Raw genomic sequence first — 20,249 nt, 5'->3', positions numbered from 1 at the left:
TAAGTGCGGATACTTGGACTTCATCTTCTCTGCTGCCTCCCAAGTCATTTCTTCCCGATTTTTGTTTTGCCGTAGGACTTTGACTGAAGCTACCTCTTTATTTCGAAGTCTTCGCACTTGCCTATCTAGAATGGCAATAGGCACCTCTTCATAGGTTAGCTTTTCTGTTATTTGCACATCATCTATCGGGACAATATTGGTGGGATCTCCAATACACTTGCGGAGCATAGAAACATGAAAGACTGGATGGACTGATTCGAGCTCCGAAGGCAGATCCAATACATAAGCTACCTGACCCACCTTACGGGTGATTTTGTAGGGTCCAATGTATCTGGGACTTAGCTTCCCCTTTTTGCCAAATCTCATTACCCCTTTCATTGGTGACACTTTCAAAAATACCCAGTAATTAATTTGAAATTCCAAGTCTCGACGGCGGTTGTCCGCATAAGATTTTTGGCGACTTTGGGCTGTCAACAACCGATCTCGAATCACCTTGACTTTTTCTACTGCTTGTTGAATCAATTCGGGGCCTATTAACTGTGCTTCCCCTGTTTCAAACCATCCAATTGGAGACCTACACTTCCTTCCATATAGATCTTCATATGGAGCCATTTGTATACTAAAATGATAGCTGTTGTTGTATGCAAACTCGATTAGTGGTAAATGATCATCCCAACTACCACCGAAATCCAGTAGACATGCTCGTAGGATATCTTCTAAGGTCTGAATGGTACGTTCGGCTTGCCCATCAGTTTGCGGATGAAATGCCGTGCTAAACTTTACTTGCGTGCCTAGACCTTTTTGAAAAGACTTTCAGAACTTAGCTGTAAACTGTGCCCCTCTATCCGTGATAATAGACAATGGAATACCATGGAGTCGCACAATTTCTTTAAGATACAGCCTCGCATAGTCCTCTGCTGAGTACGTGGTTCTAACTGGGAGAAAATGGGATGCTTTCGTCAACCTATCCACGATCACCCATATAGAATCATATTTTCCACGAGAACGAGGTAATCCCACGATGAAATCCATGTTGATCACTTCCCATTTCCAGGTAGGTATTTCTATCGCTTGCAAAAAGCCTCCCGGATTTTGATGTTCGGCTTTTACTTGTTGGAAATTTGGACACTTTGCTACAAATTCTGCTATGTCTCTCTTCATGCCTTCCCACCAATACATCATCTTGAGATCATGATACATTTTGGTCGCACCTGGGTGAATAGAGTAACGTGAACAATGTGCTTCTTCTAGAATTCGTCGGCGCAATTCCACCACATTCGGCACACATAGCCTGCCTCGGTATCTAAGAATCCCATCCATAGAAATTTCAAACGAGGACTTTTCCTTCCCATGAGATGTGTCTCTATAACGACATAAATGAGGATCTCCACACTGCCGTTCTTTCACTTCCATATCCAAGGACGAAATTGTGGAATCATTGATACTAATCCCAGCATCGCCCGAATCAATTACACGCACTCCAAGATTAGCCAATCGATGAAGTTCTTGAACCATCTCTTTCCTTTCCGGAGGGACTTCACATAAACTGCCCATTGATCGGCGGCTAAGTGCATCAGCTACTACATTCGCCTTCCCGGGGTGGTATAAAATGTTAACATCATAATCTTTTAATAATTCTAACCACCGCCTCTGCCGCAGGTTCAACTCCTTTTGCTTGAAAATGTACTGAAGACTTTTGTGATTTGTATAGATATCAACGTGCACACCATACAAATAATGTCTCCACATTTTTAAGGCATGAATGACCGCAGCCAATTCGAGATCATGAGTTGGATAATTCTTTTTACGTTTCTGTAATTGTCTCGAAGCATATGCAATAACTTTACCATGATGCATCAATACACATCCTAATCCCACGCCGGAAGCATCACAATACACAACATAGCCATCTGGCCCTTCTGGAAGTGTTAAAACCGGAGCTGAGGTCAACCTGTTTTTCAACTCTTGGAAACTATGTTCGCAGGCATCCTTCCATTGGAACTTAGCTGTCTTCTGGGTTAGCTTCGCCTTGGCCAAGTCTTCACAGCTTCAATTTTCTGAGTGTCGACTCGGATGCCATCATCTGAAATAACATGGCCCAGAAATGTTGCCGAATTCAGCCAGAACTCACACTTTGAAAATTTCGCATATAATTCCCGGGCTCGAAGAATTCCAAGAACAACTCTCAAATGGTCGGCATGTTCTGATTCCGTGCGAGAATACACCAGAAGATCATCAATAAATACTATCACAAATAGATCCAAGAGAGGCCTGAATACGTTGTTCATCAAATTCATAAATACAGCCGTAGCATTAGTCAACCCGAATGACATCACTCGAAATTCATAGTGGCCATATCTCGTTCTGAATGATGTTTTAGGAATATCCGCTTCTCTAACTCTCACTTGATGGTAGCCTGACCTCAAATCTATTTTTGAAAACCACTTGACACCTTGCAATTGATCGAATAAATCATCAATCCTTGGAAGAGGATATCTGTTCTTTATCGTCACTTTGTTTAATTGCCTATAGTCGATGCACATTCGCAGGGAACCGTCTTTCTTTCTCACAAACAAGACCGGTGCTCCCCACGGTGATGAACTGGGTCTAATGAATCCTTTCTCGAGCAAGTCTTTCAGCTGCGCCTTTAGCTCTTTTAATTCTGCCGGAGCCATTCGATAAGGAGGAATAAAAATAGGCTTGGTGTCCGGTAATACATCAATAGCGAAATTAATTTCCCTTTCTAGTGGAAGACCTGGAAGTTCATCTGGGAATATGTCTGGAAATTCACTCACCACCGGAACTGACTGGAAAGTTGGCGGCTCTGCCTCGGTGTCATGAACCCAAACTAAGTGATAAATATATCCCTTTGCTATCATCTTCCTTGCCTTGAGGTAGGAAATAAACCTACCCTTTGGCGATGCGGCATTACCTTTCCACTCAAGCATGGGTTCTCCCGTAAATTGGAATCGAACCACTTTTGTGCGACAATCAACATTAGCATAGCACGACGCCAACCAATCCATACCAATAATTATATCAAAGTCTATCATTTCCAGCTCGATCAAATCAGCTTGGGTTTGACGATCACATATCAAAATGACACAATTTTTGTACACTTGTCTTGCTATCACGGGATCACCAACCGGAGTGAGTACCTCAAAGGGTTTAATTGACTTGGGTTTCACCCCAATACAACCAGCAACATATGGAGTAATATAAGAAAATGTAGAACCCGGATCTATCAACGCATACACATCACGGGAGAATATAGACAATATACCTGTGACTATATCCGAAGAGGACTCGAGATCCTGTCGTCCGGCTAAAGCATATACACGGGGCTGAGTGGCACCTGAAGTAGATGCTACCCCTCGGCCTCTACCTCGACCTGCTGTCATCTGGGGAGTCTGCCCTGCCGGGCGTGCTGATGAGGAACCCGCTGCTGAGCCTGTGGGCTGAACCCCACCTCTACCATACTGTGAAGGACAATCCCGCATCAAATGCCCAGTCTGCCCACAAACATAACAACCATCAGTGTCCTGACGACATGGCCGTGAGTGTAATTTCCTGCACCGGCTACATCGTGGAACTGTTGGTCTCCTCTGACCGTAATCACCCCCAAACTGAGAACCCGAAGTCTCGAGCTCTGACCCTATCCCGATGGAAAAGAGCAATCAAAATCCCCTATCTGCGAACCGGGGAGGTGCACTAGTCGCTGACTGGCTTGAATGTCGGGAATAAGTCTGCCTCGATCCCCCTCTATAATCACTGTCTATGCCCGTAGATCTAGGCCTTTTGCTTTGTCTTCTATCACTGTCACGATCACCCCTTTGTTGTTGTTTTCGCCCTTCTAAATTCTGAGCATGGGCCTGTATCCGGGAAATGTCCATCCCGTCTTGCAAGGAAGCCGTCAGACAATCTCTGAATAAATGTGGCCCCAAACCACTCACAAATCTATGTACTCGATCTCCTATGTCAGCCACCATAGTCGGAGCATATCTAGCCAAAGAATTGAATTACATGCTATACTCCCGGGCACTCATATTTCCTTACCTCGAATTCAGAAATCTATCCGCTCTAGCTCGGCGGACCTCGGGTGGCAAATAGTGACGAATAAATGCATCCACGAATTCTCGCCAAATCGGAGGAGGCCTATTCTCTCCTCTTGATAATACCAGTTGTTGTACCATAACACTACCACATCCTGGAGTCTATAAGATGCCAACTCCATGGATTCAGTTTCGGAGGCATGGACAATCTTCAATGTTCTCAACATTTCATCAATGAAGCCTTGTGGATCTTCCTCCGGCTTTGACCCGAAGAACTCCGGAGGGTTTAGACTCATAAAGTCACGGGCTTTAGTACTTGCTGCCTGGTCTCTTGAGCCCGCATTCTGTCGTTGTGCCTAAGCGGTAACCAACTGTGTCAGTAACTGGATGGCCTCGGTCATTTGTTGACCCGAAGCAACCGACGGAGGAATTGTAGCCGGGGCTCCTCCTTGTTCTCCCACATTAGGCGGGGTGGAGGAAGTATTAGATGGGGCCTCGTTAAGCGATTCACCCTTTTCAATATTCATTGGAGGCTCTCTTTCCACCCGCCTCTTTGTCGTAGTCTTTCCCTTCTGAGCGGCTGTAGCATTTCCCTTTGGCGGCATTCTGAAATCATAACACACCATTAGGGAGGATAAAATCTTAAGCGTGGCTCTATCGCACGATCTCATAGAAGAAAGACAGCCATTTTTCCTAAATGCCCTGTAGCCTCTTGTTTATTGATGTGGCGCGCTACACACCATAAATAAGACTCTACTAGACACGGCTCGTAGACACTTTCTAGGACCGAACTGCTGTGATACCACTTTTGTCACGACCCGGCTAGGGGCCGTGACGGGTACCCGGGGCTAACCGCCGAGCACCGCTCGTACTATTACTTCTTAGGCTTATTTAACGATCATTTATCAGATTCATGCTCGATTTATAAGAAAGTCCATTTTCCTTTAGAAACATAGTGTTTTTATACACATGAGCCCTTAGGCTAGAAAAATAATATATATGTATATGTTTACACAATGACCACGCCGTGAAACCACATGACCCACGTTGAGTATCTACGAGCCTCAATGAGATGACATCTACAATTGTACACAAAAGAATCATCACAGGCACCTCCGGGACAATGGAGTGTTTTCAGTTAGCTAACAGCCTCTAAGAATCCGGAGCAAGATCTCCTCCCTGTCTACCTGTGGGCATGAACACAGCATCCAAAGAAAACGGACGTCAGTACGAATATTGTACTGAGTATGTAAGGGAGGAATGAAATAAACAAACATAATAGAAGGATCACGAATCATGAGAGAAGGATATAACCTGAATGTATATCATGGACAACATACTCTCTACATATATTGCATTTTACATAATCATAGTATACATGTTATCACATCCCACACATCATCTCATACATCATCATATACGTCATCGCATACATCATCACATCGTTACCCGCGTCCCGGTGACCCTCATATGCCGCCCACTAGTAGTGATCATGCCCGGTCCTCTAGGCTCGGTGGAAACATAGCAGCCCGAATTAGCGGTGACATGCCCGGCCATATAGGCGCGGTGGAATCATACGCAGCCCGCATTAGCGGTGACATGCCCGGCCATATAGGCGCGGTGGAATCATATCATCACAAAATCAATCATAACACATCACTATTACGCATCTCATGCCATAGCATCATGTTATCATTTCTTGGTATTCCATGCATCCCATAGTCGTATTACAAGTTAGCATTATTCATCATCTTATTGTCATAGCATACATTAGCAATAAGGACATACATTAGGCTTTAAGGCAACCACACTATGTCGGGGTGACGTAAGGTCGTGAACCCCCGATTGTATTATGGACATTTATGAGTATCATGCCTCGCCTTGAAGGAAATAAAGCATAAGGTGAGTGTTAACAATAATAACATCATTAGCATTGTAGGAACATCGTGCCACAATTTCTTGAATCTCTATACTCTAGCTCATTGTCATCATTATCATGCTCATAGGTGATTCAATATATAGAAGGACTCATAAGCTTCATCTTATAGAAGGATTATGGAAAACTTGAAGGATTCATGCCTTTGGAAAGAAGAGTTAAGCCTCACATACCTTTCTCGTTTAAGCAATCTAGTATGAGCTTATTCTCCTTCAATGTCACGTCTCTACCTTCAAAAAAGGATTCGTACTAACATTAGTTAATCAACTATAAGAACGCACTACTATTTCTAGAGAAAATTAGGCAGCACTTCCTTTATTTATACTACGTTTCCCATGTTCCATATCAACTCCCAACACTCACAACAACAATTACAACATAGCAATCAACAATCATCATTCATATACAATGACCATGATCCACCATTTCTCTTTATTTTTCCCACATTTATGGTTTTGGGTTCGCTATCTTATTTTCTCATGTATCACACTTTTCTCATGGTCTACATGTCATTTATAACGTATTCATACTCACAACACACTAACATTCATGATTCAATTCAACTAACATTCACTCATGGCACTATTCACTCGTTTATGACCCATTTGCTAGGATTTCTACAATTCGGGTATCTTAACCTTCCAATACCTTAAAAAACATGAAATGGTCATGAAACTTACCTTGGATAATGATTGAACAAGTATTGAGTGGAGTTTCTCCTCTAGCACCAAAACCCTATCTCCTCTCTTTTGGTTTTCCTTGAGGAAGATGAACTTTACTTGGGTTTCATACACTTTGATTCATGGATTATATGTTGTTGATCTTAGTTTCCCTTTGATTTATCTTGTAGTTGAAGAGTAGGGAGGGTTCTAGATGTTTCTTGAAGTGTAGATTGAGAGTGGAATGAAAAATGAAATTTAAAAGGGGTCCTTATACTTAAACTTAAATCTGTCCGACCATGTTATACGGACCAAACATACGGTCCGTACTATTTATACGAACCGTAGGTGTGGCCGTATGTTTGGTCCAGTAGCTGGTGGCTTTCTTGGCAAATTATACGGCCTAACATACGGCTGGTACAATTTATACGGTCCGTAGGTTGGGCCGTATAATGCCCAGTGATTTCGTTTTCGTTCTCGTTGTCTCGTTTGATCTCCGATCCTTAGGGAACCTTCTTGGCACTTGTTTAACATCTCAATATCAATCTTAGGGAAATTATTACTCTTCTCTAAGACATCATTATTCCATCATGGACTTGTTGCTCGAAATTCTTATCCGATACACCACATGTGATTCGCTCTCCTTAGCAACTTTCTTTCCATGCATTGTATGCCTTTAAAATCTCATCGAGGGTCGTCTAATACTCTTTCTTACTCGTCAAAACATCACATACGCTATGTCCTTTGTTATCCTATTCACTGTACATATGCGGGGGATTTTCCAAGGTGTAACAGTACCGATCCACGAGGCTCTACTAGACACGCTCTTGTATTATAGACCAATAACCTAGGGCTGTGATACCAACTTGTCACGATCTATTTCGGCTAAGCCGTGCGGGCACTTACCTTTACCACTTCGGTAAGTGAACCCTCGACCCAACGATAAATAAATACATGAATAATTAAATCAAGCAAGCGGAAAAGAATAAACACATAAGTCTCACAATATATATAATAGAATAGTGAGAAATAGGAAAATATACCCCCAGGGTCTAGTCTAAGTCATACTAGAGCTTCTAATGAAAATATATAAGTCTGGATAATAATAAATAAATCTGTCTATGCCTCCAAATAACAAAAATTATACATAAAATGGGAAGAGTCTTCAAGGAAGCGAATGTCTGTGCTCACCCTGGAAACTCGCAACAATGATGAAGAAGACGATCAGCCACGAGAGATGGAAGCAGACCCAACCTGATACTTTGCATTCATAAAGGAATGCAGTAAGTGCAGGTCAGCACAAAACAACGGTACTGGTAGGTATCATCGGCCGACTAAGCATAGCTAGCATAACTCAGACAATAAAGCAAGATAGGCAGATAACCGATAAGTATAAATCAAACAAACTTAAAGCCAAGGATACGTCATCGCCTAAGTGAAGCATCTAATCCCAATTTTCACCAAGTCTCAATATATCAAACCGAATCCAACATCACAAGTACAACACAAAAACATCTCAATGTAAGCCATGATGCAACGCAATGCAATAATGTATGGATGCAATGCAATACCATGCAAATGTTGTGTACATATGTACTCCAAACAAAATATCGACATCTTGGTAGCAGAACCCAAGGTGACTCGCAAAGTCTAAGTGCCACCCGTCCCTGATCTTTGCCCAACAGACAGACGGGACCCCAGATCTTTGGCCACGGGGGGTTCTCACCGGCACTACCCTGGGAGACCTGCGGAGTCCATGCACTCACTCAGTCCACGATTTTGAAACTAATATCGGATATCGAACTCTCACATCACTGTCATTGAATATCTGGTAATATTCAGCTCCATATTCTTCGTACACATCCATGGAAAAGAGGGTCTTCTCTGTGGGTTCATCCTCTAATGAGAGAACAGATTCGAGATCATCATCTTCACCTAGATGGATACCAGTGTTGTTACACATCAGAACTTTGATTGCTGAGCGGTGAATGGACTAACGTAAGTTAAGGCGTACATGAAGTCTCCACAAGTTAGAAGGGGTAATTGATAATCCTAATTAGGATTCCAAAGAAGTTAGAAGTAAGAAAGAACAGCTCGTCGAATGAACCCCGACGCAGTTCAGTGGAAGGGGAGTTCGACGGCCGTCCTTTGAACCGTCGAACCAGTCGACGCTTCATTGATCTTGCCGTAAAGTCAAGTGGGAGTAAAGACCACTCGATGGAAATATCGACGCTCCGTCGTTCGTATCGACGGACCGTCCTTCACACCGTTGAATGAGAAGAAATGGCAGATTGCTCACTGGAAATTTGGTGATATCGATGGACAGATCGATGCCCCGTCGATGCAATCGACGCTCCGTCGATCGCACCGTACATCACGGTCGGGACTTATTCCATGAATTAATATAAGACTCCCTCCATTTTTATTTCATTTCATCTCCCACTCTCTTCTCTCCAAAAACTCTCTAGAACCTTCTCCACCATCCTTCCACAAGAAATCAAGGGAAAACCATGGTCAACTACACCAAATCCATGAAATCAAGTTTGTGAAACCCATTAAAAGTGCACTTAACTCAAGAAAACCCAAGGGAAGTGAAGTAGGGTTTTGGTGCTAAAGGAGTAACTCCACACAAGACTTGTTCAACCACTATCTAAGGTAAGTTTCATGACTTTCTCATGATGATTTAAGTGTTGATAAGTTAAAATACATGGATTGAAGAAGAGTGTAGGAAATGGGTCATGAAAGGTGAATAGTGACATTATTAGATAAAGGTCTGAAATGAATCATAAATGTTGGTATGTTGAGATTATAAATACATTATAAATGACATCTACAACATGGAATAAGTATTGCACGAGAAAGAACGCGATAATGGACTTTGGTCATAGCTATGAAAAATTGGGGTGAAATTGTGAAGTGTGGACAAAATAATTAGATGATGCTTATTGTTTTGATATTATGATTATTATTATGGATGTTAGGAGTTGATGTGGAGTATGGAGGGAGGTAGTGTAAATAAAGGAAATGCTGCCCAATTTTCCCTAAAATTAGTAGCGCGTTCTCAAGGTCAAGTAACTAACGTTAATGCGAATTCTTTCTTGAAGGTAGAGACGTGACATCAAAGGAAGTCAAGCAAACGATAGCATAGTTAAACGACAAAGGTATGTTGAGGATCGCCCCTTTCCTTCAAAGGCATGATTCCTACGTTACAATTTCATAAATGCTTCCGTACTTCCTTATTTTCAGAAGTTAGAAGTTTATGATTCCAAGGCATGGTTCCTTCCTTGATAACCCGTAAATGTTTTCCAAATGTCTGTATCTTTCCAAAACAAAGGTTTATGATTTTGTAAGCTCTTACGACGACAAGGATGGACATGTTTTTATTATGATGGCAATGATGCCAAAGATGAGAATATTTTTCGATGGTAATTATTATGAGAACAATTTCATGCTTAAAGGTTCCAAGTTTACGATTTCAATGACGGCATAAGAATGCTGAGCTATTTCTTAACCTCTCAATCTTATTTCATGAATGATTACTATTTTTAATGATTCAAAAGTATATAAATTGATGCTTTATGAGATTCACGATCTTATTCTATGTTTTCCCTTGATGTTATTCTTCATTAATTGTCTCATCTTATAATAATTGTTCCTTCAAGGTGAGACAAAGCGATGATGATTATTCCATGATATAATCGGACGTTACCGACCTTACGTCACTCCGATAAAGTGCACCTTTTATTTGGGCTCTAATGCATGCTATGAATATTATATGTGTATATGATATGTATATGTACAGAGGGGACATGGGGAAAAGGTGAGGCGCTATAGACGCATAGCCACCTGATCAGCTGGCATCTTATGATATCATCCCGGACGCGGGATATATGGGTAATGGATCGGGCCGTTCGTTCCGCGGCAATATATTGATATATGATGATATATGGATCGGGTCGTTCGTTCCGCGGCAATATATTGATATATGATGATATATGGATCGGGCTGCACGTTCCGCAGCAATATATGATATGATGATGGATATGAAGTAAGTCAGCATGTGCTATTTCTTTTATAAGTGACAATCATATACAGTTGCTCCTTATTGATGCTTCCTTTATCTTATTGACGTATTTTCATTATTATGCCTCTCATACTCAGTACAATGTTCGTACTGACGTCCGTTTTCTTTGGTCGTTGTGTTCATGCGCACAGGTAGACACGGAGGTGAGCTCGATCCAGACTCATAGGAGCTAGCAGCTGATTTGAGAGCACTCCATTATTCGGAGGTGCTTATGATTATTCTTTTGTGTACATGCATATTTTGGGGATGACGGGGTCTTGTCCCGCCCTTATGTCTAGCACTTCAGTAGAGGCTCGTAGGTACGCAGTGTGGGTTAGATGGTCTCACGAGATTGCTACTATGTATATGTATTGTTTTGATAGCCGAAAGGCTTATGCATAAAAAAGTATTTATGTTTTTCAAATGAAAGATGATTTCCTTATGATTTGAATATAAATTGATAAAAAGGCATTAAGTGAGTAAAATGAGAAATAGAACGAGCGGTGCTCGGTGGTTAGCCCCGGGTACCCGTTGCGGCCCTAGCTGGGTCGTGACAAGTGTAGTCCTTTATTTCAGTAAGAAGCTTGATCGACCTTCTGGATTGGGAAATGTTTTTTGCATAATGCCCAATCTTGCTGCAGATGAGGCATCTATCATTTTTTCGGGACTTGCCTGGGCTCCTTCTCCTGAAATATTTTGTGCTCCTCCTGAACTGTGATCTTTCTCCTGCTGGCCTTGGCCATTTGAATCATTTGTATCTTCCTTTTCGTCTAGTGGCATGGCACAAATAGCTTAACCCATTAATTAGGTCAGACTTCCCGCAAGCTTTATCAAGGGCTGGATTGTTTCGTATGATTTGCTTCAAAAAAGATCTCTTTGTGCAGATATCATCCAACACTAGAAATATTGCTTGCCTGATATAGCTCATCAGTGGGATTGTTATTGATTGAAACTTCTCCTCAATGATCGTCACGGTCCGGCTTGCTAATATGTTTGGAAGTGATGAAACAAAGGCTTGCTTGAGACTAGCTTCTCCTCCTAACTCAAAGAACATTTTAGCTATCTTCTAAAAATGGATATCAATGACATCTCTGTCAAATGCTACGCATTTCATTTCGAAGAATTATCTTCTTAGTTTTTCTTGCCTTTGGCCGGTATCCCTATAAAATACTTCTTGGAGTATTTTGATGTTGAAAAAAAAAACCTTGAGATGTGAGAAACATATTTTTGTCGTGTCCCATGTGCATTCCACCAGTCTCTGAGAATTCCGGAGAACCTTGAAGTGAATTCTGACAGGATCATGTACTTTTCCCGTTCGATAAGATTCTTTGTCACCATCCAAGTGAAGAAATCCTGGATCCTTTGGGGCCATTTTGATACTTTGATATCATCCAGACTAAAAGTATGGAATCCAATCCCAATGAACTTTGCGGTTGTTGGTTCTGGCCTTCTTTTTGGAATTGGCTCATCTGTCATCCCGTCACGATCATCATCTACTTCAGAGATTTCTGGTTCTATGGGTTGATTCATGAATATTAGTGGCTTATATTCTTCTGAAAAGTCAACTGAGGAATCGTCGCTTGTCTCAACGCTTTCTTCCGTAGGATCAGTATCATATGAATTTTGGTCACTGGATCCTAGGATATCATCCTCCTCTATATCATTTGTGGGTTGGGCCACGTAGAGGTTAGGAATATTTTGGGCCGAGATCATCAAGTTTTCCAACTCGGGTTCTTTTGAACCTTCCCCGAGTTCTTTCTTCCGTTTGGACTGCTTTTGGGCCGCCATAGAGTCTTTCCTTTCCCAGATCATTTTTGCAATGTCAAACTCAGGTTCATCATTTTGTTTTCGGGTAAAAGACATAGGGTCTCGTTTTGTGGATAGGAACATAGTGAAATAATGGTCAAGCTTTGGTGGTGAGTATGTCTGTGAGGACATGGGGAAAAAGGTGGATTTTGATGGGCAGCATTGTGTTTTTTGTTGTTCAAGGTAACCATATCTCAATTGTTGTATTTGTTCTTTAATGTCAGCCATTTCCTTTTGTTGCTCGTTAAAGAAGTGGAAAAAAGGGAAGTGCCTGGTGGACAAATCTCATACTTCATATTTGTCATTTGCAATTCCATGGCTTTGATCAGTCCAGCATGCTAAGAAGATGGTTGTTCAACTTTTTCTCAATTGTCTCAACCCTGCTCATCATCTTGTTTTGTGTGTGAGCAACATTTCTAATGGAAGTGCTAATATTAGTTAACACTTTGTTCTGGGAAATGGCATTTTTGGATTACCAATTAATTGTTGCTTCTACTTCACTTGTCGGTGGCTTTTCTCCAGTGTGCAGCACAACATTTTGCCTTGAAATTTTTGGGGCATGGCTTGCACGATCTTTTTCAAAAGGTTGTTGTGAAGGAAATTCAGGGGTGTGACTGGAGCTTGATGGGTTCATCATGAGTATTTCTGGCTTTAGGATATTTGGATTTGAAGGTTTGTGATATAAATTTTGGTTAGGGAGAGGTGGCCAGTTTTGAGGTTTGTACGAAACAAGGAATTCGTATTTTCCTGGACGGCTTAGTGAACCGATAGATGAATCTCCTTTTTCATACCTTGTTCGGAACTCTCTTTTAGAGTTTCTCCATTTTTTCTTTGATTTGGCTCTTCTTGTATGATGTTCATCCCATTTAATTTCATCGTCAAGACATTCTTGACAGTCACAATGGATATCCCATAGGTTGTGTCCCATGAAAGGACATTTGAACCATCATACATCATGACCTTCATTATCGAACTGCTTTATCCAGTCAAGTTCACTCATGATACTTGGGAGATGGTAAGAGAATGTTTCTGGGTCATCTTGGTGTGCTTGGTTATAAGTGGGTTGGTACATCTGGAAAGAGAAGGTTGTTTTGTTGGGTTTTTGTCACGACCCGACTAGGGGCCGTGACGAGTACCCGATACTTGTACCGAGAACCCCTTAGCTATCCTGTATAAATAGTGCCATATATTTTTTTTTATTTTTATTTTTATTTTTTAAACATTAACATTTGCAGTAAACTTTCTAATATCGCGTTACACCAGAACGCGAACCATTCGGAATAAAATACATTAAACTGTACATAACTGACTGTGTATATCTGTCTACGAGCCTCTAGACATAGTACATTTATACAGAGAAAGGGCCGAGTACTGTCGCGCCCGAAAATACATACACAAAATAGTACCGATGATATAAGGCTCCGGAACAACTGGAGCGCTATCGAATGCTGCTGATAGGGCGCTAGGAATCTGGTCCGTATACCTGCTGACCTGCGCGGCATGAAACGCAGCGTCCACAAGAAGGGACGTCAGTACGAATAATGTACCGAGTATGTAAGGCATGGAAAAACAATGCAAGCAGTAACATAAAGTACGATCAATAATAATATCACGGAGCCATAGGGCGTATAACGAGGCAAGAACGTAACCTGTACATAGGAAGGCCCCTCTTTAGGCCGGCTGTCATGTAGGCTTGTCTTTTCATCTTTGAAATGTTTCTTTTCATAGGCATAGGAATCAACATTTTTATATTACTTATTCTGGTGTACAGAAAACAATACATTTCAGTAACGGTATCTTTTGCTCACATTTACAGACGCCGAATACAATCGGCTCTCCCAACCCCCTCGGTGTCCCTTATTCATGTATACAGAAAACAGTACAATTCAGTAGACAGTATCTTTCATTTACATCTACAGACGCCCAATACAATCGGCTCTCCCAACCCCCTCCCCAACGATGACCCAACATATTACATCACATATGTATCACACATTATATATATATATATATATATATATATATATATACAGACGCCGCGTACGGCTCATCCCATATCCCGCGTCCGGGCATCCCGCGTCCAGGATGGAATCCAGCTGAATCAGGTGGTGATATAACAGTGGCCCTTCCCTTTTTCCCCACATACACATACATATACATTTACTCATCTTTTATGCATATACATGTATTATATATACATTTACTTTACCATATATATATATATACATACCCATACACGTATACCCGTTTTATGTACCTATATCATATAAGCACACAAGAGAGCCAAGGAAAATCATGTATCCATCGGAGTGACATAAGGTCGGTGACCTCCGAGTACATTACGGAATGCTAGTGATAGCTTTGTCTCACCTTGAAGGAACAAGTATTTTAAGGCGAAACTATCAACGGAAAATAGTGTTACAGTAACCGAAAATGAAATCTTAGGTATTTTAGAAAATAAAGTTATAACTAGAAAATATAAATATGATTCAACAATTAGTTTATCGCTTTCATGTTTATATGAAGTACTTGGCTTAGTCGTAGAGTCGTTCCGGTCGTACTTATCATAGCTACATTCTCTTGTCCGACATTTTCATTATCATTATCATCATAGAAACACTCCCGCTGGAGTAGTCATAGTACTTATCACTTGGTGACGAAATCGGGATCAAAGGCCCCCTTTGGATTCACTTCAAGTACATTAACCAAGATTATAGGAAGATCCGAGAGTAACGGGCCCACCTCGGGCCGGATGAGGTAGCGTATACAATTTACCCATATTACGTGTCATAGCGTTACTTGTAAGAGTCTTAGGGTAATCGGGTCCCACTTAGGCAAGTTATAGGGGTCTAGAAGGTCTTTTCATCATTTTGCACACTTTTTACTTCAAATCAATTGAACGAAAAGTTGAAAACTTTAGTTGCGGATTCCGGGGATTAAGGTTGTCCCCGAGACTCGTACCCGACTTCGTTTAGTTAAGACATGCCATAGAAAGAAAGGTGAAGCCTTACATACCTCTTTCCGCTCCTTTAGCTACTCCAAATTCGAGCCACAATCTCGTCGGAATCTGCGAATTGGTCATTTTTACCAAAACTCTCATTAGAAGACTTAGAGTTAAAATCTTAAGGAAGCACTTTGCTACCGAAATTTCGGCAGCATTTCCTCTGTAAATATACCATCCTCGACACTCAATTTGGTCAAATTCTCATCAAACACAACCCGGGAATTCAAACCCGGCCAAACTATCAACATAATTCAACAACTATACTAGCGATTCACACATTTCATTCAATACACATGATCTCAATTTTGCTACTTTCTTCAAAACTTTCCAACTTCAATAAAACAATAGGAACCTTACAAGATATATTCCAACAACATCATACTAATACTATTATATGCTATCCATGAAAGAACATAACATTCAATTCACATAGCCTCCCAAAACAAGCTTCCAATTACTAATATTTCACTAAGCTTATCAAATCTTTATTTGCAATATAAAATCCATAACACAACCACTAAAATGCTAAATAAAACTTGCTCACTATCTATTCACCATACCACACACATACACGACTATATACACCATGCACACACACGGCTTCATCATGCATACACCACTACAATCTCTCCAAACTCACTCAACTTCCATTTTCCACATATCATTCACAACAATAACAACCAAACATTAATTAAAATAATTGAAGCATGGCTCCTACACACATATATATATACACGGCCATACACTATATTTCTCTCCTTTATGAATTTCATCCATTTTAGCATACTACAACACATATACACCATGTATAACACATAAAACAAGATTAGAATTTACCTTTCTTCTTCAACTTCTCACTTGCCTAACTCTTGGCAACTTGTATGATTTTGAACCTTTCTTGTTCCAACAACAACTCCACCTTGTTGTGCACCCTCTACTTGGTAGAAAATAATTTTTGAGGGAATTTTTGGAATTTTTCTTGGTAATTTCCTCTATGGCCGAATGGCCTAGGGTTTTTGCTCTTCCTTTCTATTGTTCTTGGCTTCTTGAAAATTCTAGAGCTTAATGTGATAATTATGAAGTTGCCATCCTTTTTTAATTCATGGATTTTGCCCCACATGGGCTTGGTCCAAGAGGTGGCCGGTTGGGCCTAGAAATTTTCCAAAATTTTACTTTCAAGCCCACTTATATTTAGCTAGTTTATGTAATTCATGAAGCATTTTTCCAACTTCCAAATTTTCCCTTCGCCTTTCTCCATATTTCCACTTCAATTTTTTTTTATAACCAACTTGTACACCAAACAAGATCAAAAATTAAAATCTTGCTCTTAATCTCCCGCAATTACCTTAAATTATCCGAATGCGAAAAATGCGGGATATAACAGTTTTTTAAGGTGAGAGTGGTCAAATCTTATGGCAACTGTTTTATCGGGTTTTTTTTTTGGAAAAAGAGGGTTTAGAGGATTGGAGAGGTTTAATAGGTTCTCTCAGCTTTTCACAATTCGTGACCCATGTATATGGAAAGACTTTGATAAGTTCTTCCCTAAAGATTTTTTTTGGGATATGGGTGCACATGGTAGTTCCGTTGGTGGCATCTACTTTTAAGAGCAAAGCATTTTGTCCACCTGGAAGAGAGAGATCCATAGCATGATTCTGAACTCGCCAGGTTATTTGATAGTGTAAAGTAGCTTGAATAGCATATTTAGCTTGTGGAGAACCTTGAATTTAGACTTGGATTTTTAAAGCTTCCATTAAATATGGATTATACAGGGACATGTTAAAATTTAGGAATATAATGACAAAAACTGTCCCAGCATTTAGAGTGACTTTTGTGATACCCAAATTCGCATGTTGGTATTCATTATATCTGGTATCAAGAAGGGCAAGTTGAGCCACAACTGGTTAGCTTTTTCTTCCATGATATGTTAATTCAATTCTAACAGCACCAAAATGGATATGGGTGAAACCATGATCTTTCCACTGTCTAGGAAAATCATCTGGAATCTGCAGAGTGATGAATTGTTCCTCTTGAGTTGCTAGAATAGGGTGCTGGTCATGTTTTGAGGCACCAACATATTGTTTAGCTCCTTTGGGCTTTGGTTGGACCAGGGAACGAATTTGTGACCACAGGAAACATGACTTTTTACAAAAGCAGAATATAAGTTTATGAGGGGTAGGTCGGTGGGAGACACTTTGTTTTCATCAGGTAGGATATCAACTTCATAAAGGTAGTCATATTTGCAAGAAAGGGATTTATACAGAGTAGGAGACATATTTATTTTTTATAAGGACTTACAAGGGTTGGACGCAGATGGTAATGACTCAGACATATTTTTACTAAACTGCTCCTCTCTCCGAAAGAGATAGACTGGCTCTGATACTATGAGTGTGTGTAGAGGGCGGGGAAACAGCAAGCAAGACGGCCAGACTGCAAGCACAATAGTTTTCTTACATAGTAGGACTGGGCTTCAACATCCCGAAGGACGGCTTGCCAAAAACCTGACTTCAACAACCCGAAGGATGGCTTGTCAAGTTATTCAGACAGTTTGAAAGATCATAGATATGAATGTTTTTCCTACAAAATGGGCTGGCTTCTTAGCCAAGCTACTCAATTCAGAAAAACTTTCACACTACTACAGACATACTGTCAAAGCTTCAGAAAACTATTGTACTTGTCGCAAGCTTAACTTGCTCAATATTTCCTAACCCTATACTAACTTAGGATAAGACTTTCCATGCCTTTCAAACAGAAGAACAAGAGAAATTTAGAAAGCAAACATTTTATTGATATCGGAAAATTTACAAGGAGATTGTTTTATGCCTTCTAACTATTACATAGCCTCTTATTTATAGGAGTCGGAGGCTTCCACAAGACTCATCTTACATGGCACACGGGCCCCGCTACACATGTGAAGGGCCTAATAAAACAAGCCTAATAAAACGAGCCTAATAAGACAGCCTAATAAAACAAGCCTAATAAAACACGCCTAATAAGACATCCTAATAAAACACGCCTAATAAAACAAGCCTAATAAAACGAGGGGAACATTATCTGAGGAATGACAACCATATGACCGTGGGGTCGCTTTTGTCTTTCTTGTAAGCACGTCAGTAAGCCTTATCCGACGGAGCGGTGCTTGATGGAGTCGACGGCAGAGTTGTGCATCCTTCTTTTATCCACCATTCTGGTCCATGTTTTTGCTTGAATTTTTCTTTGTTTTCCAGACTTCTTTTTCGCGACCTTGTGTAGTAGCATTTCCTGTTGGATGGTCCTGTCATATCTGGATCTATTTTTGTTTAATCTTGAGATGGAAAATTCAATCTTATCTTTGTGATAGCATGAGTTACTTCATTTTTTATTATTTCATACGGCGCTCGGTACTCATTTGTTGCTTTTCGAACTTATCCCAATGGGGATGGTCATCAGTGTAATTCCATCGAGCCCATTCTTTCGGCCATATCTCCTTGGGGATGCACTTATTTTGCTGGAATATAATTCTCTATGCTTCGCTATATTCATCTTCTAAGGATAAGACAGAGACGGGGAATTCCCACCATAGTGAAATATCTGGTTGAGCATAGACCTTCCGATCATTAATCTTTATCGGTCGATGTAACATGAACACTTTTGCTGCATAGGAGTCTTGGAAACATTGAACCCAATATATTCGTGGTTTAAAGCATTACAGAAACTTTTTGAGAGCAGGTTCAATCCTGTCAAAACATCGGAACATGTCGCACTTGAATTCCATGAAAATATAATATTGGTGACATAAGTACCAGAAAAACCATAATAGCTCCTGTGGAAAATCAGTGTGCACTGCTATGAATATGTGACAGAATGGATATTCTGGATTGACTCCGAATGGCTTAAGGATGGATCCTCCATATTTTCTGAAAACTAGAAGCTCATAGAAAGTCCTTCTTTCTATTAGGATGGATGGATCAAACGTGTCCACAAACTTGCTGAAGAATTCTGGCAGATGATCTGCTATTCTGGATGAACTAGCTCTTGGTGAGCTTGCAAGCATGAAAATTTGGCTCGTTAGCCTTTTCTGTAGCTTGGATTGAAATCTCTTTGAAAACTCATCTGGCCTGGATAGGAAATCCGCTAGAATTATCCTTCCCTTTGAGGTGCTTTACTTGGAATTTGTAAGGGGAGAATCATTGTGCCCATCTGAGAATCTGCGGATTTGGGATAATCTTTGGATTTATATGGATCATCTTCGGGAAAGTCTTCATATCCATCTCGATAAGAACTCTGTGTGAATTAAAAAGAAATTAAACTTTTTATTCCTATTCTTTACGGCAAAAATTTCTTTGAATGTGGAATGATAGTGTTGTTCAGCATCTTTGAACTTTCCACTGGCATATCCCCATATTTTCCGTTGCCCATCTTTTTCTTCAAAAAATACCACACTCCAATATTCGTTGCTGGCATCCGTCTGCAATATCTTTTTTCCGTCTAACAGAATATGGTGGGCTTTGACTTCTTTTCAGATTTCTTTTATTCTCTGAACTGCTTCATCCGATTCCTTTCCCCAACCTTGGGCATTCTTCTTGAGCATTTTTGTAAGTGGAGAAATGTATGTAAAGATATTAGGGGTAAAATCTCTAACATAATTAATCATACCTAAAAACTGTTGGAGCTGATTCGTCGTAAAATTGGTGTCTGGGAATTTGAGCAGCTCTTGAAAAATATATGGCCCTGGGTGGTATGCTCCATGAAC

General features: G+C 40.6%; 1 protein-coding gene across 1 annotated transcript; it reads right to left on the bottom strand.

Moving 5' to 3' along the window:
- Positions 1–11,267: 11,267 nt before the first annotated feature.
- LOC132603391 (uncharacterized) lies at positions 11,268–18,319 on the bottom strand. The gene is made up of 3 exons (XM_060316418.1): positions 16,358–18,319; positions 15,532–15,583; positions 11,268–14,007 (listed from the first exon to the last, which is right to left on the bottom strand). The coding sequence occupies exon 3, from the start codon at positions 12,742–12,744 to the stop codon at positions 11,842–11,844; it is 903 nt and encodes a 300-aa protein (XP_060172401.1). The 5' UTR covers positions 12,745–14,007; positions 15,532–15,583; positions 16,358–18,319; the 3' UTR covers positions 11,268–11,841.
- Between the last annotated feature and the right edge of the window lie 1,930 nt (positions 18,320–20,249).

Source organism: Lycium barbarum, chromosome 7, assembly GCF_019175385.1.
Source record: "Lycium barbarum isolate Lr01 chromosome 7, ASM1917538v2, whole genome shotgun sequence".
Lineage (NCBI taxonomy): Eukaryota > Viridiplantae > Streptophyta > Magnoliopsida > Solanales > Solanaceae > Lycium > Lycium barbarum.
The sequence above is the reverse complement of the archived record's forward strand: the minus strand, read 5'-3'. Positions and strand labels throughout refer to the sequence as shown.